We start from the raw sequence: 22,487 nt of genomic DNA, 5'->3' as shown, positions 1-22,487 counted from the left end.
GGGTTATAATGAGACTACCAGGACTCCTGTAGAGATAGGTTGGTATTATGGGTTATAATGAGACTACCAGGACTCCTGTAGAGAGAGGTTGGTATTATGGGTTATAATGAGACTACCAGGACTCCTGTAGAGAGAGGTTGGTATTATGGGTTATAATGAGACTACCAGGACTCCTGTAAGATAGGTTGGTATTATGGGTTATAATGAGACTACCAGGACTCCTGTAGAGATAGGTTGGTATTATGGGTTATAATGAGACTACCAGGACTCCTGTAGAGAGAGGTTGGTATTATGGGTTATAATGAGACTACCAGGACTCCTGTAGAGATAGGTTGGTATTATGGGTTATAATGAGACTACCAGGACTCCTGTAGAGAGAGGTTGGTATTATGGGTTATAATGAGAGACTACCAGGACTCCTGTAGAGAGAGGTTGGTATTATGGGTTATAATGAGACTACCAGGACTCCTGTAGAGAGAGGTTGGTATTATGGGTTATAATGAGACTACCAGGACTCCTGTAGAGAGAGGTTGGTATTATGGGTTATAATGAGACTACCAGGACTCCTGTAGAGAGAGGTTGGTATTATGGGTTATAATGAGACTACCAGGACTCCTGTAGAGAGAGGTTGGTATTATGGGTTATAATGAGACTACAGGACTCTCTCCTGTAGAGATAGGTTGGTATTATGGGTTATAATGAGACTACAGGACTCTCTCCTAGAGAGAGGTTGGTATTATGGGTTATAATGAGACTACCAGGACTCCTGTAGAGAGAGGTTGGTATTATGGGTTATAATGAGACTACCAGGACTCCTGTAGAGAGAGGTTGGTATTATGGGTTATAATGAGACTACCATGACTCCTGTAGAGAGAGGTTGGTATTATGGGTTATAATGAGACCACTAGACCCTGCAGAGAGAGGTTGGTATTATGGGGTTATAATGAGACTACCAGGACTCCTGTAGAGAGAGGTTGGTATTATGGGTTATAATGAGACTACCAGGGACTCTCTCCTGTAGAGATAGGTTGCTATGGGTTATAATGAGATTACAGGACTCTCTCCTGTAGAGATAGGTTGGTATTATGGGTTATAATGAGACTACCAGGACTCCTGTAGAGAGAGGTTTGTATTATGGCTTATAATGAGACTACCAGGACTCCTGTAGAGAGAGGTTGGTATTATGGGTTATAATGAGACTACCAGGACTCCTGTAGAGAGAGGTTTGTATTATGGGTTATAATGAGACTACCAGGACCCCTGTAGAGAGAGGTTGGTATTATGGGTTATAATGAGACTACCAGGACTCCTGTAGAGATAGGTTGGTATTATGGGTTATAATGAGACTACCAGGAGTCCTGTAGAGAGAGGTTGGTATTATGGGTTATAATGAGACTACCAGGACTCCTGTAGAGATAGGTTGGTATTATGGGTTATAATGAGACTAACTGAGTCCTGTAGAGAGAGGTTGGTATTATGGGTTATAATGAGACTACCAGGACTCCTGTAGAGAGAGGTTGGTATTATGGGTTATAATGAGACTACCAGGACTCCTGTAGAGATAGGTTGGTATTATGGGTTATAATGAGACTACCAGGACTCCTGTAGAGAGAGGTTGGTATTATGGGTTATAATGAGACTACCAGGACTCCTGTAGAGATAGGTTGGTATTATGGGTTATAATGAGACTACCAGGACTCCTGTAGAGAGGTTGGTATTATGGGTTATAATGAGACTACTGACTCCTGTAGAGAGAGGTTGGTATTATGGGTTATAATGAGACTACCAGGACTCCTGTAGAGAGAGGTTGGTATTATGGGTTATAATGAGACTACCAGGACTCCTGTAGAGAGAGGTTGGTATTATGGGTTATAATGAGACTACCAGGACTCCTGTAGAGAGAGGTTGGTATTATGGGTTATAATGAGAATACCAGGACTCCTGTAGAGAGGTTGGTATTATGGGTTATAATGAGACTACCAGGACTCCTGTAGAGAGAGGTTGGTATTATGGGTTATAATGAGACTACCAGGACTCCTGTAGAGAGAGGTTGGTATTATGGGTTATAATGAGAATACCAGGACTCCTGTAGAGAGGTTGGTATTATGGGTTATAATGAGACTACCAGGACTCCTGTAGAGAGAGGTTGGTATTATGGGTTATAATGAGACTACCAGGACTCCTGTAGAGAGAGGTTGGTATTATGGGTTATAAATGAGACTACCAGAGTCATGACAGGACTCTCTCCTGTTTATCATTTTTGGATGGAAGGATGGATGGTCTATAGTGCACTACGTAGGGAATAGGGGGCCATTAGGGATGTATCACAGGGAAAAGTAGTGCACTACGTAGGGAATAGGGGGCCATTAGGGATGTATTTTAGGGTAAAGTAGTGCACTACGAGGGAATAGGGGGCCATTAGGGATGTACATTAGGGTAAAGTAGTGCAATTGGGGGTCGTTAGGGAACATTAGGTAAAGCCTACGTAGGGAATAGGGGCCAATAGGACGAATAACCTGTCTCCACTTACTAAGATGAGAAGGGTCCCAGCCAACGTCCTCTCCATCAGAATTGATCAGACCACCAACTTCCTCCTCCCCGTCTTCCTGTCCCCCGTTGTGACTGAGGTCCTCCCCCATGTGTGCCTGTAGGTGTTTTCAGAGCCTGCTCTTGTAGGGAGGTCCTGTCCACACACTGGGCAGCATTGAGGCCCTGGGGAAATGGTTTGTGAACATTAAAATGCTAGCAACAGCGTTCTGTTTGTTCTTTGTGTCGGGCAGAAGTGGCCGACAGTCTCAGAAGACAGTGAAGTGGCCGACAGGCCGAAGGCAGGTGAAGACAGCAGTGAAGTGGCCGACAGTCTCAGAAGACAGTGAAGTGGCCGACAGGCCGAGAAGACAGCCAAGGGGCCGACAGGCCGAGAAGAGAGCGAAGTGGCCGACAGGCCGACAGCGAAGTGGCCGACAGGCCGAGAAGACAGCGAAGTGGCCGACAGGCCGAGAAGACAGCGAAGGGGCCGACAGGCCGAGAAGACAGCGAAGGGCCGACAGGCCGAGAAGGCAGCGAAGTGGCCGACAGGCCGAGAAGACAGCGAAGGGCCGACAGGCCGAGAAGATAGCAGGTGAAGACAGTGGGCCGACAGGCCGAGAAGACAGTGAAGTGGCTCCACAGGCCGAGAAGGTGAAGGGCCGACAGGCCGAGAGCAGGCAGTGAAGTGGCCGACAGGCCGAGAAGACAGTGAAGTGGCCGGTTGGTGGCCGAGAAGGCAGAAGTGGCTCAGAAGGCAGTGTGAGGTAAAACATGAGTATCTGTTTCCTGTCTAAACTGCCACTACCAATAATAATATAAATAAATAATAATACAAATAATACATGTTGCTATGCAGTCTTTCTATTACACGTAGTAAGATTAGCATCTGCAGTTTGAATACATAGAAAATGATCTATTTGCAGCTTCGCCGCAACATTCTGGAATGTTCATTCAAATCGTTCCAACTGAAATGGTTACTGTGGCAACGCTCGGGCTGGTAAAGGGAAGTGTTGTTGAACTCACCTCCGGTCTGGTTCTCCTCGCGTGGTCCGGAGGTGGTACTTCAGAGTGGCAGGCTGGGCGAACCTCCCCCACACAGGGCGCAGAAGTACGGCTTCTCCCCTGTGTGCACCATCTGGTGTCTCTTCAGACGTCTGCCTGGCTGAAACTGTCTCCCACAGTCGGGGCAGGAGTACGGCTTCTCCTGATGGATGGGTGGAAGGGCGGGTGGGTGGGAAAGACAGTGTCACTCCACAATAATGAGCCATTTACTTCATGTTCGCATTATTTCTTATTGTTGTTGAAATGGAACCCGCAAGTAAGCATTTCATTGGACGTTGTTTTACCATGTGTATCCCAGACAAATGACAGTGCTGTAATGTATACTGTCAATAGCTGCATAAAGATTCAGGTTTTATTTAAAATAACCACATTGTGGACAACTCGAGAGTTTTGTGACACTGATGTCCTTCGATCGTTAAAAATCAACCCTCACCTGTATGCACTCTCAAGTGGACTTTCAGGTGCCCGCGTTGTCGCGGAAACCCTTCCCCGCACTCGGGCAGACGACAGGGTTTCTCTCCGTGAGACCTAAAATCAATCGTTCTTTATTCAAAGTGCATTTAAAACTTGGAAAACGGACTTTACGGTAAAACAACAGGGAGATCAAAATGAAAACAAGTATGAAATAAATGACCTCTGATGCATCTTCAGGCTGTCCTTCTGGGTGAAACTGGCTCCACACCCAGGCACTTTCTCCGCAAGGCTTCTCCCGGTGTGAATCCGTTGGTGTTTCTTCAGGTTTCCTATCTGAGCAAAGTTCCCTGCCACACACAGAACAGGAGAAGGGCCTCTCTCCCGTGTGTGTTCGCTGGCACTTTCAAAATTCATTTTGGGTGTAACTTGCCACAGACGGCGCAAGAATAAGGTCTCTCCCCCGTGTGTGTCCGTAGGTGGACTCTAAGACTTCCCTTCTGGGTGAAGCTCTTCCCACACACAGAGCAGGAGGAGGCTTCTCTCCGGAGTGTATCCTCTCGTGTTCTCGGAGGCCTCCTGAGTGGGCGAACCTCTTGCCACAGTCAGACAGGGGTAGGGCTTCTCCCCTGTGTACCCTCTGGTGTCTCACCTTGTGGAACACAATGGAAATAAGTTATTAATTAGTTGTTTTGTGTTGTCCTGTCACTTCATTGTGTTATCCTGACAGGGGTAGGCTTCTCCCCTGTGTGTACCTCTGGTGTCTCACCTTATGGGAACACAATGGGAAATAAGTTATTAATGAGTTGTTTTGTGTTATCCTGACAGGGGTAGGGCTTCATTGTGTACTGGTGTCTCACCTTGTGGAACAGGGGAATAAGTTATTAATTAGTTGTTCCTGTCATTGACCCTCTGGTGTCTAAGTCATTGACTTACAGCCACTTTTGTGTTGTCCTGTCCATTGACTCAGCCATTCATTGTGTTGTCCTGACAGGGGTAGGTCATTGACTTACAGCCACTTCATTGTGTTGTCCTGGTCATTGACTGTAAGTCTAAGTCATTGACTTGTTGTTTTGTGTTGTCCTTGAGGTAGGTCATTGACTGTAAGTCTAAGTCATTGACTTGTTGTTTTTGTGTTGTCCTGTCACGTTTCATGTACTGTGTAAATGTCTTCTTCTTTTAAACTGCCAAACAAAACCCATCAAACTCACCAGGTCACATGGGCGGGAAAACTCTTTCCCACAGTCCAGACAACCGTGAGAAAAGGTTTTGGTGGTTCTCTTTGGTCCCTTGATCAGCTTCTCCTGGATGCAGGGGCTGTGGGACGGGCTGGGCTGGTTGTTAACATCATCCTAAAAGAGGATGAAGGGCAGAAGGCAACCTTGACTAGTTCTGGAGAGGGAACTATTGTTTTGCTGTGGTAGATTTTTTTTTATTTAAATTTTACCTTATTTAACTAGGCAAGTCAGTTAAGAACAAATTCTTATTTTCAATGACGGCCTAGGAACAGTGGGTTAACTGGCCTGTTCAGGGCAGAACGACAGATTTTACCTTGTCGGCCCGGGATTCGAACTTGCACCTTTCGGTTACTAGTCCAACGCTCTAACCACCAGGCTACCCCAAGGCCCCATGTTGTTGCAGTAGACTATACGAGTGTTGTTGTTGTAGATTATACGAGTGTTGTTGTGGTAGACTATATGAGTGTTGCTGTGGTAGTGAGTGTTGCTGTGGTAGACTATATGAGTGTTGTTGTTGTAGATTATACACTGAGTGTGTTGTTGTGGTAGACTATATGAAAGTGTGTTGTTGTTGTAGACTATATGAGTGTTGTGTGGTAGACTATATGAGTGTTGTTGTGGTAGACTATATGAGTGCGTTGCTGTGGTAGACTATATGAGTGTTGTTGTGGTAGACGGTGTGTTGTGGTAGACTATATGAGTGTTGTTGTGGTAGACTATATGAGTGTGTTGTTGTGGTAGACTATACGAGTGTGTTGTTGTGGTAGACTATACGAGTGTTGTTGCGGTAGACTATATGAGTATGTTGTTGTTGTGGTAGACTATACGAAAGTGTTGTTGTGGTAGACTATATGAGTGTTGTTGTGGTAGACTATATGAGTGTTGCTGTGGTAGACTATACGAGTGTGTTGTTGCGAGACTATAAGGGAGTGTTGTTGTGGTAGACTATATGGAGTGTTGCTGTGGTAGACTATATGAGTGTTGCTATACGAGTGTTGTAGACTATACGAAAGTGTTGTTGTTGCGTAGACTATATGAGTGTGTTGCTGTGGTAGACTATACGAGTGTTGCTGTGGTAGACTATACAGTGTGTTGCTGTGGTAGACTATACGAGTGTTGCTGTGGTAGACTATACGAGTGTTGTTGTAGACTATATGTTGCTGTTAGTAGACTATACGAAAGTTTGTTGTAGACTATAATATGTTAGACTGTGGTTGTTGCGGTAGACTATATGAGTGTTGCTGTGGTAGACTATATGAGTGTTGCTGTGGTAGACTATATGAGTGTTGCTGTGGTAGACTATATGAGTGTTTGTTGTGGTAGACTATATGAGTGTTGCTGTGGTAGACTATATGAGTGTTGCTGTGGTAGACTATATGAGTGTGTTGCTGTGGTAGACTATATGAGTGTTGTTGGTGTAGACTATATGAGTGTTGCTGCGGTAGACTATATGAGTGTTGCTGGGTGGTAGACTATATGAGTGTTGCTGTGGTAGACTATATGAGTGTTGTTGTTGCGGTAGACTATATGAGTGTGTTGCTGTGAGTAGACTATACGAGTGTTGCTGTGGTAGACTATATGAGTGTTGTTGCGGTAGACTATACGAGTAGACTATATGAGTGTTGTTGTGGTAGACTATATGAGTGTTGCTGTGGTAGACTATATGAGTGTGTTGCTGTGGTAGACTATATGAGTGTTGTTGCTGTGGTAGACTATACGAGTGTTGCTGTGGTAGACTATATGAGTGTTGTTGTGGTAGACTGTGAGTGACTATATGGAGTGTTGCTGTGGTAGACTATATGAGTGTTGCTGTGGTAGACTATATGAGTGTGTTGCTGTGGTAGACTATATGAGTGTGTTGCTGTGGTAGACTATATGAGTGTTGCTGTGGTAGACTATATGAGTGTTGCTGTGGTAGACTATATGAGTGTTGCTGTGGTAGACTATATGAGTGTTGCTGTGGTAGACTATATGAGTGTTGCTGTGGTAGACTATATGAGTGTTGCTGTGGTAGACTATATGAGTGTGTTGCTGTGGTAGACTATATGAGTGTTGTTGTTGTAGACTATATGAGTGTTGCTGTGGTAGACTATATGAGTGTTGCTGTGGTAGACTATATGAGTGTTGCTGTGGTAGACTATATGAGTGTGTTGTTGCGGTAGACTATATGAGTGTGTTGCTGTGGTAGACTATATGAGTGTTGCTGTGGTAGACTATATGAGTGTGTTGCTGTGGTAGACTATATGAGTGTTGTTGTGGTAGACTATATGAGTGTTGTTGTGGTAGACTATATGAGTGTTGCTGTGGTAGACTATATGAGTGTTGTTGTGGTAGACTATATGAGTGTGTTGTTGTGGTAGACTATACGAGTGTGTTGCCGTGGTAGACTATACGAGTGTGTTGCTGTGGTAGACTATATGAGTGTTGCTGTGGTAGACTATACGAGTGTTGTTGTGGTAGACTATATGAGTGTTGTTGTTGTAGACTATATGAGTGTTGCTGTGGTAGACTATATGAGTGTTGCTGTGGTAGACTATATGAGTGTTGCTGTGGTAGACTATATGAGTGTTGCTGTGGTAGACTATATGAGTGTTGCTGTGGTAGACTATATGAGTGTTGCTGTGGTAGACTATACAAGTGTTGCTGTGGTAGACTATATGAGTGTTGCTGTGGTAGACTATATGAGTGTGTTGCTGTGGTAGACTATATGAGTGTTGTTGTTGTAGACTATATGAGTGTTGCTGTGGTAGACTATATGAGTGTGTTGTTGTGGTAGACTATATGAGTGTGTTGTTGTGGTAGACTATATGAGTGTGTTGTTGTGGTAGACTATATGAGTGTGTTGTTGTGGTAGACTATATGAGTGTGTTGTTGTGGTAGACTATACGAGTGTTGTTGTGGTAGACTATACGAGTGTGTTGTTGTGGTAGACTATATGAGTGTGTTGTTGTGGTAGACTATATGAGTGTGTTGTTGTGGTAGACTATATGAGTGTGTTGCTGTGGTAGACTATATGAGTGTTGCTGTGGTAGACTATATGAGTGTGTTGCTGTGGTAGACTATATGAGTGTGTTGCTGTGGTAGACTATATGAGTGTGTTGCTGTGGTAGACTATATGAGTGTTGCTGTGGTAGACTATATGAGTGTGTTGCTGTGGTAGACTATATGAGTGTGTTGCTGTGGTAGACTATATGAGTGTTGCTGTGGTAGACTATATGAGTGTTGCTGTGGTAGACTATATGAGTGTTGCTGTGGTAGACTATATGAGTGTTGCTGTGGTAGACTATATGAGTGTTGCTGTGGTAGATAGACTATAAGAGTGTTGCTGTGTAGACTATATGAGTGTGTTGCTGTGGTAGACTATATGAGTGTCAATACTTTTGATCAGGGAATCAGGGCCTGTATTTCACAAAGCATCTAACAGTAAGAATGCTGACCTCAGACCCTCCTGTCCAGGTAATCCTAAGGCAAAACTGGATCCTAGATCAGTGTGTTTTGTGTTAGTGCTTGGTAGGAACAAACGACTGCACCCACCCAGATAAGACTGGCCTTGCCTCAAAAGACCCACCCAGTGGCATGGTGTCAAAGTTGCGACTACAGACTGACTGAACAGCAGCAGGAAACAAACCGCTAGCTTGATACTTTGTAACATGAACAACTACAATCAAATCAGTTTTCAGACGACTGAGCATAACCGGTCTGTGCTGTTACTGCAACTCTGTACGCATCGTCTTGCAATTACAGCAATGGAGTGTTCACAACCCGATTTGAGACAAAGCTTGTACCATTCATGTCATGTGAGGCATTCGGGCTAGGACAATGTTATTAGATTTGGCTGGCTAGCTAACGGGCATTCGTCCGTCCCGTGTCTTACCTCGTCCATTGCGGGTCGGTCAGAACCGGGAAGAGTGAATTCTGCCGACATGTTATTGATGGTTGTTCTTTTGCGTTCACATCAGCTCGAGGTCACTCACGTCAGTTGAACAATTTACTGGTCGTTAAACGATTTGAAACCTAACCAGCCATCTTAACGAAGGCAATACATGCAGAAATCTATATGTTGCCATTTTAACAGTAACTAGCTCGCTAGACTGTTTTGAAGAAAGGTAAATAAGCCGACTGTCTGCGTTACTGCATCACCGTACTTCCGGGTATGATTCTTCTGCATGACTAAACTACCCGGTGCATTAACGCCACCTAGTGTACAAGAGTGAGAAGGCAGGCAAATACAAGGGGGCCCCTTACAACCTGCTGGAATCTTGTTTCAAAATATATATTTTTTAATTTAAACTTCATTTTACTAGGCAAGTTAGTTAAGAACAAATTCTTATTTACAATGACGGCCTACCCCACAAACCATTCACACGCTGCTAACCAGATGTAATGATGAGTTCAATGTCCTAAACACAATCACCACCTCTTCCTTCCTAATCTGACCTTTGAACCTTGGTCCACTGACCTTTCTGTGGAGGGCATATAAAACACCGGCCCTTGGGCTCAGAGTCCCATCTCTTCCGACACACATCTATCAGAATGGCTCTGATCTTACATTTGGCTTCATCTCTACCCAGTGGAACATTAATATCAATTATATCTAATTTCAAAACTATTTTGGCTAACTGGTCGACAATTACATTCACTTACACACCCAAATGTGCTGGGAGGCGTTGCATCGTAGTGTTGCGGCATCACTACAGCCTGGGGTTCGATCCCACTCCTTGTGGCAGGCTGACTCCTTGTGGTGGGCTGGGCGCATGTAGGCTGACTCCTTGTGGCGGGCTGACTCCTTGTGGCGAGCTGACTCCTTGTGGCGAGCTGACTCCTTGTGGCGAGCTGACTCCTTGTGGCGAGCTGACTCCTTGTGGCGAGCTGACTCCTTGTGGCGAGCTGACTCCTTGTGGCGAGCTGACTCCTTGTGGCGAGCTGACTCCTTGTGGCGAGCTGACTCCTTGTGGCGAGCTGACTCCTTGTGGCGGGCTGACTCCTTGTGGCGGGCTGACTCCTTGTGGCGGGCTGACTCCTTGTGGCGGGCTGACTCCTTGTGGTGGGCTGACTCCCTGTGGTGGGCTGGGCGCCTGTAGGGCTGACTCCTTGTGGCGGGCTGACTCCTTGTGGCGGGCTGACTCCTTGTGGCGGGCTGACTCCTTGTGGCGGGCTGACTCCTTGTGGCGGAGCTGACTCCTTGTGGCGGGCTGACTCCTTGTGGCGGCTGACTCCTTGTGGTGGGCTGGGCGCCTGCAGGCTGACTCCTTGTGGTGGGCTGACTCCTTGTGGCGGGCTGACTCCTTGTGGCGGGCTGACTCCTTGTGGCGGGCTGACTCCTTGTGGCGGGCTGACTCACTTGTGGCGGGCTGACTCCTTGTGGTGGGCTGGGCGCCTGCAGGCTGACTCCTTGTGGCGGGCTGACTCCTTGTGGCGGGCTGACTCCTTGTGGTGGGCTGGGCGCCTGCAGGCTGACTCCTTGTGGCGGGCTGACTCCTTGTGGCGGGCTGACTCCTTGTGGCGGGCTGACTCCTTGTGGTGGGCTGGACGCCTGCAGGCTGACTCCTTGTGGCGGGCTGACTCCTTGTGCGGGCTGACTCCTTGTGGTGGGCTGGCGCCTGCAGGCTGACTCCTTGTGGTGGGCTGACTCCTTGTGGCGGGCTGACTCCTTGTGGCGGGCTGACTCCTTGTGGCGGGCTGACTCCTTGTGGCGGGCTGACTCCTTGTGGCGGGCTGACTCCTTGTGGCGGGCTGACTCCTTGTGGCGGGCTGACTCTTGTGGTGGGCTGGGCGCCTGCAGGCTGACTCTTGTGGCGGGCTGACTCTTGTGGCGGGCTGACTCCTTGTGGCGGGCTGACTCCTTGTGGTGGGCTGGCGCCTGCAGGCTGACTCCTTGTGGCGGGCTGACCTTGTGGGCTGACTCCTTGTGGCGGGGCTGACTCCTTGTGGCGGGCTGGGCGTCTGCAGGCTGACTTTGGTGCCAGTTGAACGGTGTTTCCTCTGAAACATTGGTGCAGCTTCCGGGTTAAGCGCGGGTGTGAAGAAGTGCAGCTTGGGCGACCTTCGCCTCTCGAGCCCGTTGGGGAGTTGCAGCGTATAGTATTCAGAGAATACTACACCCATTCTCCACACACATGAATACCTCCGATAGCAGGTCACTCCTACCAGATGATAAACTATTTCAAGACAGACGGAGAATCTGGAGCATCCTATAATTCTAACAGGTTGGCCGTCCTCCACCCCACTGGAGGGCACCTATTATCACCCACTGGAGGGCAAGAGTTGGCATAAAATGGTACAGAAAACAGAAACTTGTTTTTATTTTTAAATAGATTAAAAAGTTAGGTAGGTTTTTGTAACCTATTTATTAACACCACCATGACACACCTTTGTTTACTATCTTATAGCGGCGTAATGACCTGAATGACAGCATGGATGGAGCCACAGCTCGCTCTCTCTCTCTCTCTCTCTCTCTCTCTCTCTCTCTCTCTCTCTCTCTCTCTCTCTCTCTCTCTCTCTCTCTCTCTCTCTCTCTCTCTCTCTCTCTCTCTCTCTCTCTCTCTCTCTCTCTCTCTCTCTCTCTCTCTCTCTCTCTCTCTCTCTCTCTCTCTCTCTCTCTCTCTCAACATTATTTGGGATGTTATCCAATTATTACATCAACATTATTATTATTATTTTAAACAATTATTTCAACTGGGTTCCTCACACAGGATGTGGTGGACAGAGAACAAGCATTCCACGATTCCAATTTAGAACACCGTCTCGCGACCATCTTTTGGGGTTCATTTTCTCTGGTTCAAGTTCAATAAACTGGACAGCACTGATTATTTCATCTCTCCATCAGAACTGGGTGCTTAGGTGGATTCTAGAACCATGTCTATTCCAATGGAGTGTATTGTTCCTCTGTCTGATGACGATCAACGTGTATCATCGTTGTTGTCCAGCCGGCTAACATCACCTGTAGGAATACTAAGCTTATCACGTCTTATGTTCAAAGCCTCGTGGTCATTCACTCCGTCTCCTCTCCAGTATCAGCGTGCGTCCTGTCACTGTGGTGTGTCCGTTGGTGAGCCCGTAGCTTCTGACAGCGGCCGTATCTCTTCCCACAGTAGTCACAGCTGTACGGCCTCTCCCCTGTGTGAACTCTGTGGTGGATCCGGAGGTCTGACGCTCTAGAGAAGCCTCTCCCACAGACCAGACACAGGTGAGGCTTCTCTCCACTGTGAGACTGCTGGTGCTCCCTCAGATGTCCTGATTGGGTGAAACTCTTCCCACACACAGAGCAGGAGTAAGGCTTCTCTCCCGTGTGTGTGAGGAGGTGTCGTCTCATGGCTCCCAGGTGAGCGAACTTCTTGCCACAGTCGGGGCAGGGGTACGGCTTCTCTCCCGTGTGGATTCTCATGTGGATCTGCAGTACCGAGAGCTTGTAGCACTCTCTGCCACACACCGAGCAGCAGTGAGACGTCTTCGTCTTGTGACTCTCCTGGTGTTCAGGATGTTCTGATGTGGCGGGATTCGCTTTGCTGTCTAAGCCACAGTCCGGGCTCTCTCCTGTGTGAATAACAGAGTGGGTTAGGTATTGAGGCGAGCAAGTCGACATTCATTCACAGTCCGTATCCAAAAATGGTACCTTATTCTCTATCAAGTGCATCCACTTTGTCCAGGACCCTGGTCAACAAGTAGTGCACTTCATAGGAGATGGGCTGAACAGAACCCCAGTCAACTAAAGAACAGAGTTCTACCTCCACTTACTATGTTGAACAGAACCCCAGTCAACTAAAGAACAGTCAAGAGTTCTACCTCCACTTACTATGTTGAACAGAACCTCAGTCAACTAAAGAACAGAGTTCTGCCTCCACTTACTATGTTGAACAGAATCCCAGTCAACTAAAGAACAGAGTTCTGCCTCCACTTACTATGTTGAACAGAACCCCAGTCAACTAAAGAACAGAGTTCTGCCTCCACTTACTATGTTGAACAGAATCCCAGTCAACTAAAGAACAGAGTTCTGCCTCCACTTACTATGTTGAACAGAATCCCAGTCAACTAAAGAACAGAGTTCTGCCTCCACTTACTATGTTGAACAGAACCCCAGTCAACTAAAGAACAGAGTTCTGCCTCCACTTACTATGTTGAACAGAACCCCAGTCAACTAAAGAACAGTCAGAGTTCTACCTCCACTTACTATGTTGAACAGAATCCCAGTCAACTAAAGAACAGAGTTCTGCCTCCACTTACTATGTTGAACAGAACCCCAGTCAACTAAAGAACAGAGTTCTGCCTCCACTTACTATGTTGAACAGAACCTCAGTCAACTAAAGAACAGAGTTCTACCTCCACTTACTATGTTGAACAGAACCCCAGTCAACTAAAGAACAGTCAGAGTTTTGCCTCCACTTACTATGTTGAACAGAACCCCAGTCAACTAAAGAACAGTCCGTGTTCTGCCTCCACTTACTATGTTGAACAGAATCCCAGTCAAATTCTTCTCCTTCAGAATTGATAAAACCACCAACTTCATCCTCCTCTTTCACTTCCTCCTTCCCCTCTTCTACAATATGAATGTTCATCCCAGGTGTTTGAGTGATGTCCTCCTCATGTCTTGGATCGGGACCCTGGGACTCTACAGCTTTGGTGCTGGATTGGTGACCAGGATCCTACAATGAATACAGAACATCATCATGAACCATGTCAGAACTCTATTCATAAACACAATACAATAAAGCTTTACATTAAGTTCAATACCTGAAAGCTTTACATTAGGTTCCAGACCTGAAAGCTTTACATTAGGTTCAAGACCTGAAAGCTTTACATTAGGTTCAAGACCTGAAAGCTTTACATGAGGTTCAAGACCTGAAAGCTTTACATTAGGTTCAAGACCTGAAAGCTTTACATGAGGTTCAAGACCTGAAAGCTTTACATTAGGTTCAAGACCTGAAAGCTTTACATTAGGTTCAAGACCTGAAAGCTTTACATTAGGTTCAAGACCTGAAAGCTTTACATTAGGTTCAAGACCTGAAAGCTTTACATTAGGTTCAAGACCTGAAAGCTTTACATTAGGTTCAATACCTGAAAGCTTTACATGAGGTTCAAGACCTGAAAGCTTTACATTAGGTTCAAGACCTGTTTCAAGACAGGTTCAAGACCTGAAAAAGCTTACATTAGGGTTCAATACCTGAAAAGCTTTACATTAGGTTCAAGACCTGAAAGCTTTACATTAGGCCCAGACCTGGAAAGCTTTTACATGAGGCCCAAGACCTGAAGTCTTTACATTAGGTTCAAGGACCTGAAGTCTTTACATTAGGTTCAAGACCTGAAATCTTTACATTAGGTTCCATGTGTGGCCTTTAAAATAAATACATTTAATCTCATAAAATGTTGGTCATTATTGTCTCCCACCTTGTTGGTGTGTGACTTCCTCCTTCACTACCAGAGTCAGGGGAGAGGTTGGTATTATGGGCTTGATACTCCTTCACTACCAGAGTCATGGGTTACAGGACTCCTGTAGAGAGAGGTTGGTATTATGGGTTATAAATGAGACTACCAGGACTCCATAGGTTGGTAGGGTTATAAATGAGGTTGGTTGGTATTATGGGTACCAGGACTATAATGATACTACAAGTAGACTACCAGGACCCCAGAGAGAGAGGTGGTATTATGGGTTATAATGAGACTACCAGGACTCCTGTAGAGAGGTTGGTATTATGGGTTATAATGAGACTACCAGGACTCCTGTAGAGAGGGTTGGTATTATGGGTTATAATGAGACTACCAGGACTCCTGTAGAGATGGGTTGGTATTATGGGTTATAATGAGACTACCAGGACTCCTGTAGAGAGTTGGTATTATGGGTTATAATGAGACTACCAGGACTCCTGTAGAGATAGGTTGGCATTAGTGGTTGAGACTACCAGGACTTATGGGGGTTATAATGAGACTATGGGTTATAATGAGACTACAGGACTCCTGTAGAGAGAGGTATTATGGGTTATAATGAGACTACCAGGACTCCTGTAGAGAGGTTGGTATTATGGGTTATGAGATGAGAATGGGTTATAATGAGACTACCAGGACTCCTGTAGAGAGGGTTGGTATTATACCAGGGTAGAGAGAGGTATATGGGTTATAATGAGACTACCAGGACTGTAGAGAGAGGCTGGTATTATGGGTTATAATGAGACTACCAGTAGAGAGAGTTGGTATTATGGGTTATAATGAGACTACCAGGACTCCTGTAGAGAGAGGTTGGTATTATGGGTTATAAATGAGACTACCAGGACTCCTCCTGTAGAGAGGTTGAGACTACCAGGACTCCTAGAGAGGTTGGGTTATAATGAGAATACCAGGACCCTTCTGGCTTATGGGTTATAATGAGAATACCAGTTGTTATTATGGGTTATAATGAGACTACCAGGACTCCTGTAGAGAGGTTGTTATTATGGGTTATAATGAGACTACCAGGACTCCTGTAGAGAGGTTGTTATTATGGGTTATAATGAGACTACCAGGACTCCTGTAGAGAGGTTGTTATTATGGGTTATATATAACCATTTTTGTTGAGACTACCAGACTCCTGTAGAGAGGTTGTTATTATGGGTTATAATGAGACTACCAGGACCTCCTGTAGAGAGGTTGTTATTATGCCTACCAGCTAGAGAGGTTGGGTATTATGGGTTATATATAACTTTTGTTGCATTTTTGTTTTACTTTCATTAACCATTTAATTAAAACTTTGCATTTAACAAATTTACCAACGTCTTAGTTTTGTCCTCACAATTTTTTTCCCCCATTCAACTTTTCAACCCCGGACGCTTTCTCTGACGTGATTCTACAGGACCTCCACCAGCCGAAGCTCAGTAGTAACATTAACATGATGCCTTCTAATTGCAGTCGCTGTACTCATAATATACAGGACAACGATCGCCTTATGGTGAGGATAGCTGTGTTGCAAGCCCAGCTTCAGATGCCATCGTGAGGCAGAGGGTAATTTCAGTGTAGGAAAGGATGAAACAGGCGTCTGTGCCACCAGTAAGTGCAGATAGGAGTATAAATCCCTTCGCACGGTTCCCGCAACCAGACAACTTTCCCATGGCTTCTGGAAGGAAATGCTGTTGGCATGCTCAACCGTGACGCTCATTCAACCGGTTTTCCCCATTAAACAACCGGTCAGAGGCCGAGCCTTCTCTGGTCTCTACTCCTCCTGTTACGGGGTCTGGAGGCCGAACCTTCTCTGGTCTCTCCTCCTGTTACGGGGTCTGAGACGCCGGCAACCTTCTCTGGTCTCTCCTCCTCCTGTTACAGGGTCTGAGACGCCTTGAACCTTCTCTGGTCTCTCCTCCTCCTGTTACGGGTCTGAGACGCTTCGAACTACAGCAGAGTCTCACATCTCACCGCTGGTTAAACTGTTTCTGCCCCTCCCAAAGATAGAATTTGTAGATATGTTGGCCCTAAATTTTCGGTGTTCCTCAAGTTTTCGTTTTAGGACCACTATAGTTTTCACAAAATATTTTTACCTCCTGGGGATGTCATTCTAAAACATAATTTTAACTCTCACTGGTTGGTATTTTTGGTTATAATGAGACTACCAGAGCCATGGACAGGACTCTCTCCTGTATGGAGATAGGGTTGGTATTACGGACTCTCCTGTGGAGATAATTAGTGAGTTAAATAATTGCGGGGTAAATAAGCCAAACAAGGGATCTAGGTCGACGATGTCCAAAATGGCACCCTATTCCCCACAGGGCTCTGGTCAAAAATAAATGCACTATAAAAAGGAATAGGGTGTCAATTGGAACACAACCAATACAATTGATTGTGTCACCATTCTGCCTCTACTTACTGAGATCAGGAAACTCAGCCAACTTCCTCTCCGTCAGCATTAATGAAACCACCAACCTCCTCTTCCTCCTCTCCTTCGGCATTGATGAAACCACCAACCTCTTCCTCTTCTTCCTCCTCCTTCACTTTCACTGGCAGGCAGAGAGAAAGACAAAGCATATCTTGTTAATTTATGACACAGCTATTGATGTACAGGCATCTTTTAGTCTAAATGTAGAATTAATCATAATCAGGTCAGGAAAACTCCTGGGACAGTTTCCCAGACACACAATGGGCCTAGTGCCGGACTAACAAGCATTCTCAATGGGCCTAGTGCCGGACTAACAAGCATTCTCAATGGGCCTAGTGCCGGACTAACAAGCATTCTCAATGGGCCTAGTGCCGGACTAACAAGCATTCTCAATGGGCCTAGTGCCGGACTAACAAGCATTCTCAATGGGCCTAGTGCCGGACTAACAAGCATTCTCAATGGGCCTAGTGCCGGACTAACAAGCATTCTCAATGGGCCTAGTGCCGGACTAACAAGCATTCTCAATGGGCCTAGTGCCGGACTAACAAGCATTCTCAATGGGCCTAGTGCCGGACTAACAAGCATTCTCAATGCCTATTCTTCAATGGGCCTTCTCAGTGTGCCGGACTAACAAGCATTCTCAATGGGCCTAGTGCCGGACTAACAAGCATTCTCAATGGGCAGTGCCGGACTAACAAGCATTCTCAATGGGCCTAGTGCCGGACTAACAAGCATAAGGGCCCATTGCCTGACTAACAAGCATTCTCAATGGGCCTAGTGCCGGACTAACAAGCATTCTCAATGGGCCTAGTGCCGGACTAACAAGCATTCTCAATGGGCCTAGTGCCGCATTCTCAATGGGCCTACTAACAAGCATTCTCAATGGAGATTCTCCATTAAAAGATCTTCTTAGTCCAAGTCTTGGCTCACTCTGTTCGGGACACCCACAGTCCTTTATGCATTGTTTATTATTAATAAATGATCTCCCAACTCACCCTGGATAGTAGCTGCCATCTCCCTGTCACTTTTACCACCACCTCCTGTCCTCTGGTGAGTCAGCTTGTGAGCCCGGAGATTCTTTGACCTGATGTAGCTCTTTGCCACACTCTGCACAGCGGTAGGGCCTTTCTCCCGTGTGAACTCTGTGGTGAATCTTCAGATCTTCTGCTCTGATATACTGTTTCAGACAGATCAGACAGTGGTGCTTCTCTCCGGAGTGAGACTGTTGGTGCTCTTTCAGATGTCCTGATTGGGTGAAACTCTTCCCACACAGAGCAGGAGTAAGGCTTCTCTCCCGTGTGTGTGAGGTGGTGTCGTCTCATGGCTCCCAGGTGAGCGAACTTCTTGCCACAGTCGGGGCAGGGGTACGGCTTCTCTCCCGTGTGGATTCTCATGTGGATCTGCAGGATGGATAACTTTTGGCAGTGTCTTCCACACACTGGACAGGCATGAAATGTCTTGGGTTTCTGCTGATTCTCCAGGTGTTGTTTAGCTGCTCCTGGTGGAGGTTGTCTCTCTTCTGTGTGAATGATAAAACTAATGTTATAACTCATTAGTACTATTGGTGGAAATACATGAATTCAACACATCTGGGTTAGATCAGCGTTTCTCAATCCTGGTCCCAGGGACCCAAATGGTTGCACATTTTGAGTTTTTTTTGCCCTAGCACTAAAACACCTGATTCAAATCAAGGGTTGATGATGAGTTGATGAGTTGAAAGTGTGTGAGTGGTGGGGCAAAAACTCAAATGTGCTTCCTTTGGGTCCCCAGGACCAGGATTGAAGAACACAGAGTTAGATGAACGTAAATCATTCAACGATAAGTCATTTTCTATTCTATCCCAAAAAATTCCAATTCAAAACATTCCCAAACTATTCCAACTTACTAAAAAGAGAATCCCAGTCAACTTCTAGCAGCTTGGGGCCCTGCAGTGTTCTCTGGTTCCTGTGGTTCCTGACAGGAACTGGTGACTGTGTGGGTTTAGGTCGAGTGGGACACGAGTTAGACAGGCTGGATCTGCCATCACCGTCCTACAATAAACGTTTAAATTACATTTTAGTCATTTAACAGACACTCTTATCCAGAGCAATTTACAGGAGCAATTAGGTTAAGTGCCTTGCTCGAGGGCACATCAACAGATTCACCAGGTCGGCTCGGGGATTCCAAGTGGCTCCCGAGTGGCGCAGCGGTCTCAGGCACTACGGACACCCTGGTTCGAATCCAGGCTGTATCACAACCAGCTGTGATCGGGAGTACCACAGGGCGGTGCACAATTATCCCAGCGTCGTCTGGGTTTGGTCGGTGTAGGCTGTCATTGTAAATAAGAATTTGTTCTTTAACTGACTTGCCTAGTGAAATAGAAATAAAATAAATAAAATTCAACGAGTGACTGTCCCAATGCTTGTGACTGCTAGGCGATCTGCCACAGATACAATGATGGAACAGAGGGATGTCTGACGTTAACTACACTGTATCATATTATACTACTACCATGAGTTTTACCCTGAGAATGTATCATATTATACTACTACTACCATGAGTTTTACCCTGACAATGTATCATATACTACTACTACGGCCATGAGTTTTACCCTGAGAATGTATCATATTATACTACTACTACCATGAGTTTTACCCTGAGAATGTATCATATACTACTACTACGGCCATGAGTTTTACCCTGACAATGTATCATATACTACTACTACGGCCATGAGTTTTACCCTGACAATGTATCATATACTACTACTACGGCCATGAGTTTTACCCTGACAATGTATCATATTATACTACTACGGCCATGAGTTTTACCCTGAGAATGTATCATATACTACTACTACTACCATGAGTTTTACCCTGAGAATGTATCATATTATACTACTACTTTTACCCTGACAATGTATCATATTATACTACTACGGCCATGAGTTTTACCCTGAGAATGTATCATATTATACTACTACTACTACCATGAGTTTTACCCTGAGAATGTATCATATTATACTACTACGGCCATGAGTTTTACCCTGACAATGTATCATATTATACTACTACTACGGCCATGAGTTTTACCCTGACAATGTATCATATTATACTACTACGGCCATTAGTTTTACCCTGAGAATGTATCATATTATACTACTACTACCATGAGTTTTACCCTGAGAATGTATCATATACTACTACTACTACCATGAGTTTTACCCTGACAATGTATCATATTATACTACTACGGCCATGAGTTTTACCCTGAGAATGTATCATATGACTACTACTACCATGAGTTTTACCCTGAGAATGTATCATATACTACTACGGCCATGAGTTTTACCCTGAGAATGTATCATATTATACTACTACGGCCATGAGTTTTACCCTGAGAATGTATCATATTATACTACTACTACCATGAGTTTTACCCTGAGAATGTATCATATACTACTACTACTACCATGAGTTTTACCCTGACAATGTATCATATTATACTACTACGGCCATGAGTTTTACCCTGAGAATGTATCATATTATACTACTACGGCCATGAGTTTTACCCTGAGAATGTATCATATTATACTACTACGGCCATGAGTTTTACCCTGAGAATGTATCATATTATACTACTACGGCCATGAGTTTTACCCTGAGAATGTATCATATATACTACTACTACCATGAGTTTTACCCTGAGAATGTATCATATACTACTACTACGGCATGAGTTTTACCCTGAGAATGTATCATATACTACTACTACTACCATGAGTTTTACCCTGACAATGTATCATATTATACTACTACGGCCATGAGTTTTACCCTGAGAATGTATCATATTATACTACTACGGCCATGAGTTTTACCCTGAGAATGTATCATATTATACTACTACGGCCATGAGTTTTACCCTGAGAATGTATCATATTATACTACTACTACTACCATGAGTTTTACCCTGAGAATGTATCATATTATACTACTACTACCATGAGTTTTACCCTGAGAATGTATCATATTATACTACTACGGCCATGAGTTTTACCCTGAGAATGTATCATATTATACTACTACGGCCATGAGTTTTACCCTGACAATGTATCATATTATACTACTACGGCCATGAGTTTTACCCTGACAATGTATCATATTATACTACTACGGCCATGAGTTTTACCCTGAGAATGTATCCGTCACAAATAACTATATAGGACAATACTTCAGTCCTATGGACCTTGGTCAAAAGCAGTGCACTATATAGGGAATCGGGTGCCACTTGGAACAGGCCAATACGATCTGATCCGGAAACAAAGCCCAGAGTTTCTGGCCAGGTCACGTGGTCTTTAGTCAGGGATAAATCTGCGGCCGGAAACAAGGCCCAGAGTTTTCCTGGCCAGGTCACGTGGTCTTTAGTCAGGGATAAATCTGCGGCCGGAAACAAGGCCCAGAGTTTTCCTGGCCAGGTCACGTGGTCTTTAGTCAGGGATAAATCTGCGGCCTATATTATGAATCTGACAGACCTCTAAAGATTGCATTTACTACCATTACCTACTGTAGTGGAATATAACGATCATTAGATGGAGCAATAACACAGGGATCGACTGACCGCTTTGCCTTTCATTCCACGATAACTAGCCACTAACATTTGCTATGACAACAAACCAGCTGGCTACCGAGCGAACGTGTGTTACTAGATGGGCGCGTTCTCACCTCATCCATTGTGAATCGACCCAACAGTTCTTCTGTAGACTTTTGTGGTTTGGAGAAACAATACGTCACCTCAGAACGGGGGGTCGGGAACAGTTGTCGTGGAAACTATTTGACAGCTAACTTGTTAGCTAAACAAGCTAAATTACCAAAAGTTGTTTTGTGCCTCCTCGCGTCTAGCTCGTTACAGTTACATAATGTTTTTTTATTTATTTTTACATAATGTCTATGCCAATCACAACCGTATCAGAAATGGTATATGGACATATTTTAATCCGTATTTTGAAGTGAAGTAGCTATCCAACTAGCGCCCGCATCCACCTACTTCCGGGATATTCTTCTTCGGTCAGTGAGCAGCTCCTGGCGCTCTACCGCCACGTGTTGGAGGGGAAAGGCAGTAAACAGGAGGGAGAGGGGCAACTAATATAATAATAATAATAATAATAATAATAATAATAATAATAACTGCCTGGTAAACTGCCATAGACCCTAGTGACATTAATTAAAATATAATTGATTCGTTAATTTAGGGAAAGGAGCAGGTTTTAAAGGGGTATTTATTCAATCATGACATTGATTGTGCATAGACGTCAGTGAGTAGTATTGCATGTGTTGGCTACAACGCACCGGGTTCATTATTGGCACCACCAGAACAAATACAAATATGATCAAATGTGAAGGAATTTAACATATTTGAATGATTGAGATGTATACAAAAAG

At 45.0% G+C, this 22,487-nt stretch overlaps 2 protein-coding genes across 2 annotated transcripts; both read right to left on the bottom strand.

The window, feature by feature from the left end:
• Positions 1 to 11,800: 11,800 nt before the first annotated feature.
• LOC124028218 (protein krueppel-like) lies at positions 11,801 to 13,114 on the bottom strand. The gene is made up of 2 exons (XM_046340332.1): positions 13,086 to 13,114; positions 11,801 to 12,773 (listed from the first exon to the last, which is right to left on the bottom strand). Exon 2 carries the CDS (start codon positions 12,622 to 12,624, stop codon positions 12,232 to 12,234), a length of 393 nt encoding a protein of 130 aa, XP_046196288.1. The 5' UTR covers positions 12,625 to 12,773; positions 13,086 to 13,114; the 3' UTR covers positions 11,801 to 12,231.
• A 5,111-nt stretch (positions 13,115 to 18,225) lies between these two features.
• LOC124028217 (zinc finger protein 782-like) lies at positions 18,226 to 22,116 on the bottom strand. The gene is made up of 4 exons (XM_046340331.1): positions 21,771 to 22,116; positions 18,956 to 19,100; positions 18,340 to 18,589; positions 18,226 to 18,247 (listed from the first exon to the last, which is right to left on the bottom strand). Exons 1-4 carry the CDS (start codon positions 21,777 to 21,779, stop codon positions 18,226 to 18,228), a joined length of 426 nt encoding a protein of 141 aa, XP_046196287.1. The 5' UTR covers positions 21,780 to 22,116.
• Positions 22,117 to 22,487: the final 371 nt, after the last annotated feature.

The sequence above is a fragment of the Oncorhynchus gorbuscha genome, unplaced genomic scaffold (assembly GCF_021184085.1).
Source record: "Oncorhynchus gorbuscha isolate QuinsamMale2020 ecotype Even-year unplaced genomic scaffold, OgorEven_v1.0 Un_scaffold_3861, whole genome shotgun sequence".
Taxonomy (NCBI): Eukaryota; Metazoa; Chordata; class Actinopteri; order Salmoniformes; family Salmonidae; genus Oncorhynchus; species Oncorhynchus gorbuscha.
The sequence above is the reverse complement of the archived record's forward strand: the minus strand, read 5'-3'. Positions and strand labels throughout refer to the sequence as shown.

Bases quoted from the DNA above. Each gene is read 5' to 3' on its own strand.
- LOC124028218 (XM_046340332.1), bottom strand. From the start codon at position 12,624: ATGAGAATCCACACGGGAGAGAAGCCGTACCCCTGCCCCGACTGTGGC.
- LOC124028217 (XM_046340331.1), bottom strand. The intron at 18,590-18,955 runs GTAAGTTGGAAT...TCATTCACACAG, and splicing joins TGACTGGGATTCTCTTTTTA to AAGAGAGACAACCTCCACCA. The intron at 18,248-18,339 runs GTGGGAAGAGTT...TGTCTGAAACAG, and splicing joins AAGCCTTACTCCTGCTCTGT to TATATCAGAGCAGAAGATCT.